Source organism: Amyelois transitella, chromosome 27 (genome assembly GCF_032362555.1).
Source record: "Amyelois transitella isolate CPQ chromosome 27, ilAmyTran1.1, whole genome shotgun sequence".
Classification (NCBI taxonomy): Eukaryota; Metazoa; Arthropoda; class Insecta; order Lepidoptera; family Pyralidae; genus Amyelois; species Amyelois transitella.
Window position 1 is genome coordinate 5,967,300 of NC_083530.1, and position 14,583 is coordinate 5,981,882.

The 14,583-nt window shown below is 36.9% G+C and overlaps 1 protein-coding gene across 1 annotated transcript in view; it reads right to left on the reverse strand.

Annotated features, from left to right (window-relative positions):
• The window catches only part of LOC106130408 (nephrin), a 348,487-nt gene that overhangs the window by 163,269 nt on the left and 170,635 nt on the right, over positions 1-14,583 (reverse strand). The window contains exon 3 of the mRNA XM_060951944.1: positions 6,679-6,873. Coding sequence (XP_060807927.1) covers positions 6,679-6,760 — 82 coding nt within the window. The 5' untranslated portion in view covers positions 6,761-6,873. The remainder of the gene's footprint in view (positions 1-6,678; positions 6,874-14,583) is intronic.

Here is a 14,583-nt window from a genome sequence, read left to right on the forward strand (position 1 = left end):
AAAGGACCACTCCTTCTTTTTCCCATGGATGTCGTAAAAGGCGATTAAGGAATAGGCTAATAAACTTGGGATACTTGTGTTTTAGTGACAGGCTGAAGACTAGATTTGACTTTTATGATCTATCACATTGATTGCATACATAATGCCTCTTTCTCGGAGGGTAGTAAGAGCCTACTATTTATTCGCTACGATCCCTGCATCCCTAATTTGGAATCCTTTCGGTTGAGGGTCGATTGACCTGGCCTATAACCACAATACAATTTATCACTCGATGTTTTATAGTTGGTACCCCAAACAAAAAACTAATCCTACTGATATTATAAATGTGAAAGGTTGTATGTCAGGATGTCAGTATGGATGTTTGATACTCTTTCACGCAAACACTACTGAACTGATTACGATGAAATTTGGTTTGTAGGTAGCTGAAGACCCAGAATAACTTATACGCTTTTTTTATTCCAGAGTTCCTGTGGGATTGATATCGGGGTAGACAGAGCCAACAGTCTTGAATATACTGATAGGCCACGTTCAGCTGTTTGGCAATGACAGGTTGCTAACCCGTCGCCTTAAAGAAAAATGTCTAGTTTACAAGCCTTCCCCTAAGTCGCCTTTTACAACATCCATGAAAAAGAGATGGAGTGGTGGAAAAAATTAATACATACATACATAAAATCACGCCTCTTTCCCGGAGGGGTAGGCAGGGACTACCTCTTGCCACGATCTCTGCATATTTCCTTCGCTTCATCCACATTCATAACTCTCTTCATGCAAGCTCGGCGGTTTCGGGTACTTTTGAAAAAAATAATATTTTTTTCTATTGGTGCCGGGGACCACACGGCACAATCGGGAAGCGACTTTGCTTTATACTATTTAGTGAATTTCGAGTAGGTACTAAAAATATCGATGAATAATAATTCAAACCAATTTTTATATTATTATTTCCATCATTCAATTACGTCATTTGATGTTTTTTATTGTTTTAATGGTACAAAAGCAAGGACAATAACCACCTCGCGTTAACCTCCATTGTTTTCCCCCTGCCCCGAATAGAACCCCCACATGGACCCAATAATTAAAGTTGAAGACACGTGATGTAACCCCATGCCGATTTATTAGGAAGCTTTGCTAGAGATGGGCGTTATCGATAAGTTGGTTTTTATTTTATATCGATAACTGATAACATATATACAAAATAATCACGTCTACATCCCTTATAGATGTGATTATTTTGTATGGGGCAGACAGAGCCCACACTCTTGAAAAGACTGAAAGGTCACGTTCAGCTGTCTAGATTAATGATAGAATTGAGATTCAAATAGTGACAGGTTGCTAGCCCATCGCCTGAAAGAAGAATACCAAGTTTATAAGCCCATAGTCGACTTTAACGACATCCATGGAAACGTGATGGAGTGGTCCTATTCTTTTTTATAGGTGCCGGGAACCACATGGCAGACAAGAGACAGCAATGTGTTATTATTTAAATATTTATAATAAACTGCAACCTAGAAATATTTAAGCTCTGTAATCTTATTTTATAATTATTTCTTAAGTTTTAAAATAATATATTCGTAATATCAGTATTTTAAAATTGACTGAACCGATTTTAATAGGCAAAACTTTCATCATTATTGATGGATTATTGGTTATTTCGTCACAAAAGTACAAAAATAAGTACCTACTCGTATATACAAAGAAATATTTTTGTACCAACTTGGATTAGATTTCTAATCTCAGTTAGACTTCGCTTGGTGTTTTTACGACCAAAGTAATTTTATTTTTGTGTATGATAGTTTCTTTACAAACTCACCTTAAAAATCCGGTTTCAAATATCATCATAATTAAATGAGAACATTAACTTCTCAAATATTTCCTGAAAAGTTCCAGTTTTCCTACGAACCATCGATTTACGGCTATTTACATACATACATCACGCCTCTTTCCCGGAGGGGTAGGCAGAGACTACCTCTTTCCACTTACCACGATCTCTGCATATTTCCTTCGCTTCATCCACATTCATAACTCTTACTATTACGGCTATTTCTCGATAATTATATCGATATCATCACTACAACACTACTTACACCCGCATCACATATCCTAATTAACATCAAATTAAATTCACTTTGTGAATCTAAAGTCACGTCACCAATTGGTTGAAACTCTCGAATTTCTAAACGTACAATTGTTTCTTGCGTGTCATTAAATTTTATTATATTTAACCTTAATCTACACACATAGGTACATATCATTATATCTATATCGCTTGCGGGGTAGACAGAGTAAACAGTCTTGAAATCTTTTGCGCGATAAATACGACGTCGCGCGTACCATGATACGAGAGTGCAGATTAAGGTTTAAAGGCGACTAAGGTATTGGCTTAAAAACTTACAAACTTAACTTCTTTTAGGCGATTCTGTTTTACATACATACATATGGTCACGTCTATATTCCTTGCGGGGTAGACAGAGCCAACAGTCTTATAAAGATTAAAAGGCCACATTCAGCTGCTTGGCTTAATGATAGAATTGAGATTCAAATAGTGACAGGTTGCTAGCCCATCGCCTAAAAGAATATAGACGTGGTCTTATATACGTACTAGAGGCCGCCCGCGACTTCGTCCGCATGGAAACCCTATCAATCCCGCGGGAACTCTGGGATAAAAAGTAGCCTATGTGTTATTCTGGGTCTTCAGCTACCTACATACCAAATTTCATGGTAATCGGTTCAGTAGTTTTTGCGTGAAAGAGTAACAAACATCCATACATCCATACAAACTTTCGCCTTTATAATAGTAGTAGGATAGTAGGATGTATGTCAACAACCTTTGCACGGTAACCTGACCCATATTGGATCATGGCTTCCCATCTAGATGCAAATATGCCAAGTTTCCTCACAATGATTTTCCTCAATTTTCGACCATTTGTTGTTTAGATAAAGAACTTAATAAAAATAAATACAAATTTCACTCCATTTCAATGTAGATCTAAAGGTCAATTGATAATATTGATTTCAAATTGCTTTTCTTTGCCAAGTTCAAAGGGAAAAGGTTACTCAATAAGGCTATTTCTTGACTCGATTTGTATTATAAATTGTTTGCAAATTAAAAGGGAAGCACAATCAGAACAGAGAGACCAATTAACGGGCTCACTTTATTGCCCGACCGAGAAGGGTTAAGATTTTTACGCGTATACATATTGAAAACCTCGGTACAAATATAGTTTAGGTTTTGCGCAGTGACGTCACACGCCAACCGCCAATCGCAGAAAGAATACGACGCGCTCAGCCAATAGCAGCTAAGATTCTATGGCGACATCTCAAACGTCACCCGCCACCAGCCTATCGCAGCGCGTATGCTAAAATTTTATCTATCATTCAACTAGGGACGAAAATACATTTTTTGTATGTATGAATTTTTATAACGCAATAACTTTAGAACAGTTTGTCTAGTTTTGATGAAATTTAAAATTTATATAGGATCTTTGAATAGAATTTTGAAATTCGTGTGTCATCAAAATTTGCTTTGAGTAGTTTTGGAGATGAGTATTCACAATTTCTTCAACCGTTCGCGAGCAGTTCGCGGCATACAACAAGTTAATCTTACTCATAGTCAGCTAATAAAAACCTTAATAAATGATCTTTAGAAATCGGTTATCATCAAAACATTGTTATAAGCGCAACAATAAATCTTAATAATCCCAAAAATACGATCAGGAATTACATAATTTAAGGCAAATTGTTAATACCATCATAAAATTATAGCAATGATGTATGAATCTGTGTTATGAAAACATCAGAAAGATTACGCTAAGTATATTAAGCGCGAAGAATTAATTTTATTCAATAGAGTTGCAGTGTAGTTTGTTACCGCTTTTTCTGCACTGACGCTTTGGAAGCGGCAGTAATCTTGGTTTTAAGTAATTTATTTGACGTCAACCAATGTTGTGAAACCAAAAGATATGACAATTATTAAGTGATGTTGAAATGTCCGATAATAATGAATAAAAGTTATTTGAATTTAAGTGATTAGGGCTAAAAACTTATAGATAGGATACAATGTATTGCTTATGATGGCGACGATACCTTAGTCGTCTTTTACGACTTAGGAAGAAATAGAGTGGCCTTGTCCTAGTTAGCGGAAACTATGTGGCTTTTGAAATAATACATTCATTCATTCGTGTTATCACGTCTATATCCCTTGCGGTGTAGACAGAGCTAGCAGTCTTGAAATATAGGTAGGCCACAATCAGCTGATAGGCTTAATGATAGAATTAAGATTCAAATAGTGACAGGTTGCTGCCTCATCGCCTAAAAGAACCCCATTATTATAAGCGCTATAGTCGCCGTTTACGACATCCATGGGAAGGAGATGGAGTCGCTTTATTCTCATTTATAATGATGCCGGGAACCACACGATAATATTGATTTTAAAATGACCTTTTCCTTGTATAAAAGCCAAAGGTGGCGTTATTTTAACTTGTTTCTCAACTTGTTTATTGTTTTCAAGTTAAATGTAAGTATAATCTCTAACTTATAAACTTAGGATGCGTGGTAGACCGGATCAAGAGTCTTGAAAAGACTGATAGGCCACGTTCAGCTATTTGGCTTTAAGATAGAATTGAGATTCAAATAGTGACAGGTGGCTAGCCTATCGCCTAAAAGAATAATCGCAAGTTTATAAGCCTATCCCGTAATCGCCTTTAACGACATCCATGGGAAAGAGATGGAGTGGTCCCACTCTTTGACGGCCTCTGTGGCGCAGCGGTAATACGCTTGTCCCGGGTTCGAATCCCGGCCAGGGCATGATGAGAAAAGAACTTTTTCTGATGGGCCTGGGTTTTGGATGTTTATCTATATTAAGTATTTATTATAAAATATAGTATCGTTGAGTTAGTATCTCGTAACACAAGTCTCAAAGAACTTACTTCGAGGCTAACTCAATCAGTGTAATTTGTCCCGTATATATTTATATTTACTCTTTTTTGTATCGGTACCGGGAATCACACGGACCACATCATGTCCGTTCAGTTAATATTATAAAAAATATCCCAACTTTTATTTTAAATAAAAAAGTAAGTTTGTTTGTTGCTTCCTCACGCGTTATCTTCTGAACCAATATTCTTGAAAATTTGTGTATATATAACTAAGATTCTATCACTAAGCCAAACAGCTGAGCGTTTTCAAGACTGGTGGCTCTGTCTACCCCGCTAGGGATATAGACCTGATCATATGTATGTATGTGTGTAACTAAGATTCTGGAGAAGGACATAAGGTTCTTTTTATCACGGTAAAAACAATAGTTCTCGTGGGATTTGCGAAAAACCTATGTATTATTTTTAATTGGCGCGAATTCACTGACATCATCACAGCTGTAAGTGGCGCACTATTCGCGCGGCAGAAGCTGCAACTATAATCTAGTACAACATTAACACAAAGCGATTTGCAGTACAGTGTGTCAGCAAAACAAAATCACGGTGTTATTACAAAGCCAATCAATATAAGAGACAATCAGTGGGCGAATAGTGGGAGACTTGGTGGGTTCACTAAATCTATACTAATATTATAAAGCTGAAGAATTTGTTTGTTTGCTTCTTTGAACGCGCTAATCTCAGGAACTACTGGTTCGAAATATAAACTTTTTGCGTTGAATAGACCATTTATCGAAGAAGGCTTTAGGCTATATAACATCACGCTGCAGAAGCAAAGAAATAATGGAAAATGTGAAAAAAACGGGTTAAATTATTCATCCTTGAGGGTTTCGGTGATGAGGGCCCAAAATAACAATTCCACGCGGACGAATCGCGGGCACAGCTAGTATGAAATAGCTACAATATACTGGCTTCATCAATGGCTTGAGGTTTGGACTAGCTTAGTGGAATGTTATGAAAAATCGCCTCGTCTGAATGTACCTTTATATATCGTTGTACGTTCTTTAGTGCCGTGTGGTTCCCGGTACCAATACAAGAAAGAAAAGGACAACTCCACCTCTTTTCCATGGATGTCGTAAAATGTGACTAAGGGATATGCTACAAACTTGGGATTCTTTTTTAGGCGCTGGGCTAGCAACCTGTCACTATTTGAATCTTAATTCTATCATTAAGCCAAATAGCTGAACGTGGCCATTCAGTCTTTTCAAGACTGTTGGCTCTGTCTGCCCCGCAAGGGATATAAACGTGACTATATGTATGAATGTACTTTCTTTAGAGATGTCCGGTCCGGTCGGAAAGGTCCGGATAATCGGCATTTATCGGAATTCCCGGAAATAATTATCCGTTAATGTTTCCAGCCTGAAGACTTTGGCAGCCGTAAATAGATTTTAATGAAACCCCTTGGTGAAGAATTTTGTTTTATTTCTGTGGTAATTTGGTGATGAAAAGATGGATTGAATGTTACTTTTCGGGTGTCAAAGCAAACATGTGAATGAATGGTAAATTAAATTATTTCGTTTTTGTTGCAAATTTCAATGGATTTTTTGTATGTGTTGTTTTATTAATAATATTTAAAAATTACGTAGTATTCTGAATTTCACGATAACTTCTCATAATGACGAAAAACTTTACAACGAATTTCAAAAGAGTTAAAACGTTAACACCTAATTTTGTTTTTTTTTTTAATTGATACAAACGCGCCACACTGAAAAATCGCTTGTAAAATCTAATTAATTAAAAAAATACTACTTACATGATTCCTCTATAAGAACTTCCTGTTGGCACACCACACATTGCAGGAGACAAACAAACACACAGAACAGTGCACACCGCATTGTCGATGGTGGCACGACACTATCGCACGGAAAACCGGTAATTATCGATAAACACAACACAGCCGCACTGGCACATCACTATCACCTCCGTTTTGTCTCATTAGAGTCTGTTCCTGTAACAATAGAAGAAAAATGGTTACTCATAAAAATCAAAATCAATAATTCATTATATACATTCATTTATAGTCATATAATCACGTCTATATCCCTTGCCACGTAGACAGAGCCAGCAGTATCGAAAGACTGACAGGCCACGTTCAGCTGTTAGGCTCAATGATTGAATTGAGATTCAAATAGTGACAGGTCGCCAGCCCATCGCCTATGAGAAGAACCCTAAGTTTATGAGCCTATTCCTTAGTCGTCTTTTACGACATCCATGGGAAAGAGACGGAGTGGTCCTATTCTTTTATACTGATGCCACGCGGCACATGACGTTCATTCTTTCAGGGGTAGGCAGAGCCAACGTTTCTAATTTAACTCGAAAGCGATAGATAGCTCGGCTAAAATGATAGAATTGATATGTAGTGCAAGGTTCTAGCTCATCGCATAAAAGATGAAACTTTATTATGTAGCCTCTCCTTTGATTGGTCTTTCAAATATATGTATAAGATACAAGAAACAGCTTGAAAGCACTGTTTCTTTTTGGTACCCAGATCATCATGTAATAAAAACTTAAAATGTAAGCTTTATTTGTATCAAATCAAATAGGTACAGATTTCTCAAAATTTTACTAAAAATTAACTAACAAACCTACACCGTTATAAATATTAAAAGACTTAATTAAACATCCATAAATTAAGATAAAATTTATTATATTTAAATTAATTAGAAAAACCGCGTGATTGAAAAAGAACATCACTAAATTTACCGATTTTTTTTTCTAATCCTTCTCACTAAATCAATACATAAAATCAACCCACTATTTAAATTCTCAAAACACATTCCAAACGCGCAATATTTCACCAATCACAAAAACCGATTCATCCGATACACGTCTAGCACGAATTTTCAATTTTAGAATTCACTGTTTACATTTTGAATTTCGAATTAGAACACGGAGCGCGGCGGCTCTCGTAATCGTACGACACGTCTTCACAGTTTGAGGGACTCGGCCCATATGATGGAAAGGCGGGATCGTAATCTGCTTCCAAGTCCAGACTATTTTTTTTTTGTTGTGGTTATGCGGCAATAGAAACGCGTGTAGAAGTTTTTGGTCTGTTTTTGTTGGTAAATAGGTGCTTTAATGGATTATGGAGACTGTGTAGTAGAATGTTTGATATTTACGTTTCTTTTTTAACTTAATTAATGAATGAAAAGAAACTTAATATATGGGTGTAGTTCATTGCCTTGAGGTACTAAATAGACAGGGAGCTTCGTTTACGATAATGCTGGCTGAATTTTTTTATAAGCTTTTGAAAAAAGAATACTACATAATGTCATAACTCCATAAAATGAAGTACTTTTTTGGCGGGAACCCAAATGTCATATTGCTTTTTTTTTAATTGTTTCATCATAAAATAAGTGTTACTTTATGGTTTCTCGAGTTAATTATTCCCCATTTTTCAACGGCGCAGTGCTGCTCTAACGTAAAACGTAAAAGACGACTAAAGACTTTTAAACTGGGGATTCTTCTTTTAGGCGACGGACTAGCAACCTGTCACTATATCAATCTCAATTCTACCATAAAGTCAAACAGCTGAACGTGGCCTATCGGTCTTTTCAAGACTGTTGGATCTGGCTACCCCGCAAGGGATATAGACGTAAGTATGGAGAGCTATGACAAATCTGAATACACTTTGATCTACAGAGCTAACGGCGCAAACAATCATGTTACATACCGGGTCACTTGTTCACGACTCATTCACAATGTATTGACAAATGACAAACGTCTGTGTGTAGTGCTGTCATAAATCTACAAAACAAATCGCACAGCTTGTCTGTCTGACACCGGTTTAAAAATGCAGTGATGGATTGAGCTAACCGCTCGAATTGAACTACGTACATATGGTCACGTCTACATCACTTGCAGGTTAGACAGAGCCAACAGTCTTGATAGGCCGCGTTCAGCTGTTTGGCTTAATGATAGAATTGAGATTCAAATAGTGACAGGTTGCTAAGCCCATCGCCTAAAAGAAGTACACCTATCCAAAGTTTGTTAGCACATCCATTAGTCTCCTTTTACGATATCCATGAAAAAAAAAGTGAAGTGGTCCAATTCTTTTTTATATTGACCCGGGAACCACACGACATTTAATTTTTAAAATTTACAATTGAATTATGAAAAATCGAGATTACAGATCGTACGAGTAGCTTCAAAGCTCAGTATACTGCGGAAAAGCTCGGAAAAATTAAATTTATTAGAATTTTCCGTTCGGGAAATATATGATTTCTATCGTGATGTAAATATTGGAAATTCCTGAAATAATATTATTATGCATACATACATATAGTCACGTCTATATTCCTTGCCATTAAACAGAGCCAACAGTCTTTAAAAGACTGTAAAACTGACTCTATGGTTCTATAATGGAATTGAGATTCGAATTTGAATTAATCTTTGAGTAATTATAATAAATAAAAAGAAAAAAAAAAGAATAATGTAGACAATGTGCATTCGTCCACGATTTACATGTAAGAGATTTATTATTGTAATTTAATATCCGATGAAAACTCCACTCCAAACACTCTCTCACACACACACTCCACTCTATTCTACTCTATTCTATTCTATTTTACTCTACTCTATTCTCTTCTGCATCTATTTCTCCCATGCCTCATCAATTCACCCTAAATCGGAACTAAACCAATATAGATTGATGTCTATGTCAAATGACACTCGAATCGATAGAGCGAGTGCTAATAGCTCAATTTGCGAGTAATCGAATAGTCGCATTGTGAGACTCGATCATCGGTTAGTATCCGCGGGAAATGTACGAGTAGAATGATCGCCACTCTGTGCTATTGAAAAGCAGCTGTCACTAAACTGAACGGATTATGAATAGCTGTGACTTTGTTCACCATAAAAGCTCACTGACATCTTTTTCCTGCCTTTAGTACCAGTTGCATCCTCACCACTCCAGAGAGGAGCCCGGGGTATGCCTTTGACCATGGATCCTGGATTGGGTGAGTCAGGTTTTTACACGAAGCGACCAAGCAAATATAGAAAGAGAGTGTGGAAGGAAAGGTCGGAGTAGGAAGGCCTAGACGAACGTATATTGATCAAATTAAGGACGTCCTGGCAAAGGGTCAGGCCAAGAGTACCATAAGTCGCCTTTTACGACATCCATGAGAAAAAGAAAGAGTGGTCCTATCTCTTTTTTATATTAGCGCCGGCAACCACACGGCACTTTATTTGGCAGCTTCCATAATTTCAATTGTTCAACCAAATATAGGTAACTAGTTAACATTCCCTATAGGAAATACCAAATTCACTGACCATTTGAGATCACTCCATTATGCTATTATCAAAATTTCAATCCGATTAATCATTCGTCATAAAGTGCACCATTCGATACCAATCCTAATCGAATGAGCTATTGGGCAGTGTACAATTTACATCGGCTTATTGCTTTGTCAGGATCCACACATACACACATAAAATCACGGCTATATCCCTTGCGGGGTAGACAGAGCTGAACGATCTCGAAAACTGGCACTTCAGCTGTTTGGCTTAATAATGGAATTAAGGGTCAGGTCAAAAGTACCCGAAACCGCCGAGCTTGTATGAAGAGAGTTATGAATGTGGATGAAGCGAAGGAAGTATGCAGAAATCGTGGCAAGTGGAAAGAGGTAGTCTCTGCCTACCCCTCCGGGAAAGAGGCGTGATTTTATGTATGTATGTATGGAATTGAGATTTAAGCAAATACAGGTTACAAAGTCCAAGTTTATAAGCCTACTAAGTTTGACCCGCGCGGATTCAGTGCCGCCTACAAAAGAATTGTTTTTTTTTTCTTTTTTTTTCGCAAATCCCACGGGAACTATAGTTGTCACCGGTATGCAAAGTCCTTCTCCAGAGTCTTAATCAACACTATATAATATTATAAAGAGGAAAACTTTGTTTGTTTGTTTGTTTGGTTGTAATGAATAGGCTCAAAAACTACTGGACCGATTTTAAAAATTCTTTCACCATTCGAAAGCTACATTATCCACGAGTAACATAGACTATATTTTATTTTGGAAAAAAATAGGGTTCCGTAATAATATATAAAAATAATTGGCAAAACAGCATTTGCCGGGTCAGCTAGTAAATTATATTTAGATGAAATTTCAAGAATATCGGTTCAATAGATAACGCTTGAAAAGACAACAAACAAACTGTCGCAATGGAAAATGTGAAAAAAAAAACGGGTGGAAAAGTTATTTTGGGCATCATTGAAGCCCTCAAGGATGAATAATTTTCCCCGTTTTTTTTTCACATATTCCATTATTTCTTTGCTCCTTATAGTTGCAGCGTGATGTTATATAGCCTAAAGCCCTCCTCGATAAATGGTCTATTCAACGCAAAATGAATTTTTCAAATCGAACCAGTAGTTATTGAGATTAGCGTATTCAAACAAACAAACTCTTCAGCTTAACAATATTAGTATAGATATAAAAATATAGTGCAAATAATTGGAACAAACAATATTATTACCTACATAAGCAATGCCAAACATTGCACACTCACAATATTTCCTGTTTTATTTAACCTTCGACTCCACTGCTAAGGACCAGCTTCGCAATAAAAGCATGTATCTAATGTTCTACGCAAACACTGCTCAATTTTTTCCTGTTTTATTTAACCTTCTACTCCATTGTTGAGTAAGGACAAGCTACGCTATAAAAGCGTGTAAGGTTTAACTCTTAACAATTTTTGACCTTACCTAATTACGTCAATCAGAATTTTATTAATCTATACTTAAAATTTCTTACGCAGTAAAATGCCTATTCATATTAAAAATGTTATTCTGTCTGTATGTTACGCTTTCACGCCTAACCAACGCCTAACCGCGATTGATCTTGCTTACTGCGAAAAAAGAAACCACGCCGACGCAGTCACGGACAAAAGTTAGACTTAGTTATTGTAGCGGTAGCGTATGTATATTCGGGCTCGACTGCCACCAAATGGAAGATCTTACGCCAGGCTAGGTGTTATACCTGGGGAACCGTGCGACAGACGATGTTGTATCGGAGGTTGTATATATAGCTTCAATCCATGAAATATTTGCTTGCGCGATTTAGCTTTTTCGCTGGTTTTGACTGATAGCGTCGCGTGATTTTATTTTTTATTGTTGTGACGAATGGCGTATCCATGTCGCCACAGTTATCAACAAAAAATATGTGAATAAGTTATTTTTTTTTTACAATTGGCTAAAATGATAACTATAAAAGCGTAAATATAATAAGAACTAAGTATAAATATATTCGTAAGCTATTATTCGTAAACATCTATGGATTGACGCCTTTAGCCAAAACAAACTTATTACGTAGTATATTTCGTAACCAAAATTATATATCAAAGACGGCGTCGGGATAAAGATATACTTAGTAAATGTATCGCTTTTTGTAATTAAAAGTCGCTTTGATTAATTCCAAAAGCTATCGTGCGTAGGCGTATTAATTCATAGTTCCATAATGAAAAACAAACAGCGTGTTAAATGATATTTTTGTGTGGGTTAAGGGACAAATAAGTACCGTGCTTAGAAAAAGTGCCGTGTGGTTCCCGGCACCAATACGAAAAAATAATAGAACCACTCCATCTCGTTCCCATGGATGTCTTAAAATGCGAGTAAGGGTAAGATTCGTCTTTTAGGCGATGGGCTGGCAAGCTGTCACTATTTGAATCTCAATTCTATCATTATGCCAAACAGCTGAACGTGGCCTATCAGTCTTTTCAAGACTGTTGGCTCTGTCTACCCCGCAAGGGCCATAGACGTGATAACATGTATGTATCTAAGTTTAATTAATATTGTGAAGTTGACGTTGTTGAAGAAAATGCTGCAGTGCAGTTTGTTACCGCTTCTTCTGCACTGACGCCTTGGAAGCGGCAGTAAACTTAGTTTTTAAGTAATTTATTTGACGTCAACCAATGTTGTTAAACCATACGTTTTGTCAACTATTAAGCGATATATAGTATCCTATAGTATGAATAAAAATAGATGAATAAAAATTTTGAAATTGAATTTGAATTATGTTAACACAAATGTTTACTTGAATAAAATATAACTATAAAACATTCAGACAGACAAACATTCAAAGTTTCCATACATACATATGGTCATGTCTATATCCCTGGCGGGGTAGACAGAGCCAACAGACTTGAAAAGACTGAATGGCAGCTATTTGGCTTAGTGATAGAATTGAGATTCTAATTCAACTTTTGGTAAGTACTTAGTAATAATGGCCATTTTTTACCATTTAAATATGGAATTCTAAAAAAAAAAAAATAGGATAAACCCCTTTCCAGGTCACGAACCAATGCTGTAAAAATCGTCATTACCTATTTCATAAACTTTGATTTATATTGTACAGATGTCAGACGAGGCGGCGGCGACCCGAATTCAGATTTCGAACACTCGAAACGCCACAGAGCAAAGCCCGCGGTCTGCACTCTGTGCTCGTATAAAATTTTTGTACCGTCAACGGGAATAAATCAGAATTTCGCCGGGCTAGGTGTAAGGGTGCGTTAACATTGAAGAGTGGAGCGGAGAGCGGTGAGCGGACAAGCATGGAGCGGGCTAAGCCGGTGGATATCAGTAAGGTTTTACATACAATACATACATATGGTCACGTCTATATCCCTTGCGGGGTAGACAGAGCCAACAGTCTTGAAAAGGCTGAATGGCCACGTTAGAATTGAGATTCAAATAGTGACAGGTTGCTAGCCCATCGCCTAAAAAGAGGATCGCAATTTTATAAGCCTATCCCTTAGTCGCCTTTTACGACATCCATGGGAAAGAGATGGAGTGGTCCTATTCTTTTTTGTATTGGTGCCGGGAACCACACGGCACCCCTTTCAACGTTTAAAAAAAATATCATTGCATTGACCCCTTATTGAAACTTTAAGCCTTCCCTCGTCATTCAGCATACTTAATTATATTATTTGCTATTTTAATTGCTTTTTACGGGTAGCGCTCATTTCGTTTATCGTGACGTCATCTGTTCGTAATAACAACGAATCGCGTTGGGGCTGAGGCAGACGAGCGGAATTTCTCAGAAGTAGATAAACTAACTTTCACTTAAAACACACAGCTTTAGTGGTCGCAAGTAGATGTAGGATTCAAAATTGTGCCCGTACATACAGTCACGTCTATATCCCTTGCGGGGTATACAGAGCCGAAAGAAAAAATTGTGCTCATTCCGTAGAATACACAACATCCTCACATATAATAAAACTAGCTTCCCGCCTCGGCTTTGCACGGGTAGCATTTACATATAAACCATCCTCTTCAATCACTCTATCTATTAAAAAACTGCATCAAAATTTGTCGTGTAGTTTTAAAGATCTAAGCATACATACATACTTACATACAGAGAGACAGAAGCGGGAAGTAAGTAAAGTAAGTATTTGCCTCTTACATTTTTATATGGCTGGGCTTATTTTGATCAAATGTAGTACAGTTATTAACCTGAGGTCAAAAGTAAATAGTTCTCCAAATAACCCTTGGAAAAAGAATTTATTTGTAGCTGTTCTGTTAGCGCATTAACATTTTAATCCGGCATTTAAATTTTCGTTATTACTTAAACTTTTCACGTGTTCCAGCACAAATTTTTCACGAGTTCCAACGCTAAGTCTCCACGGTTCCAACGCTAATTCCTCACGAGTTCCAACACTAATTCTTCAC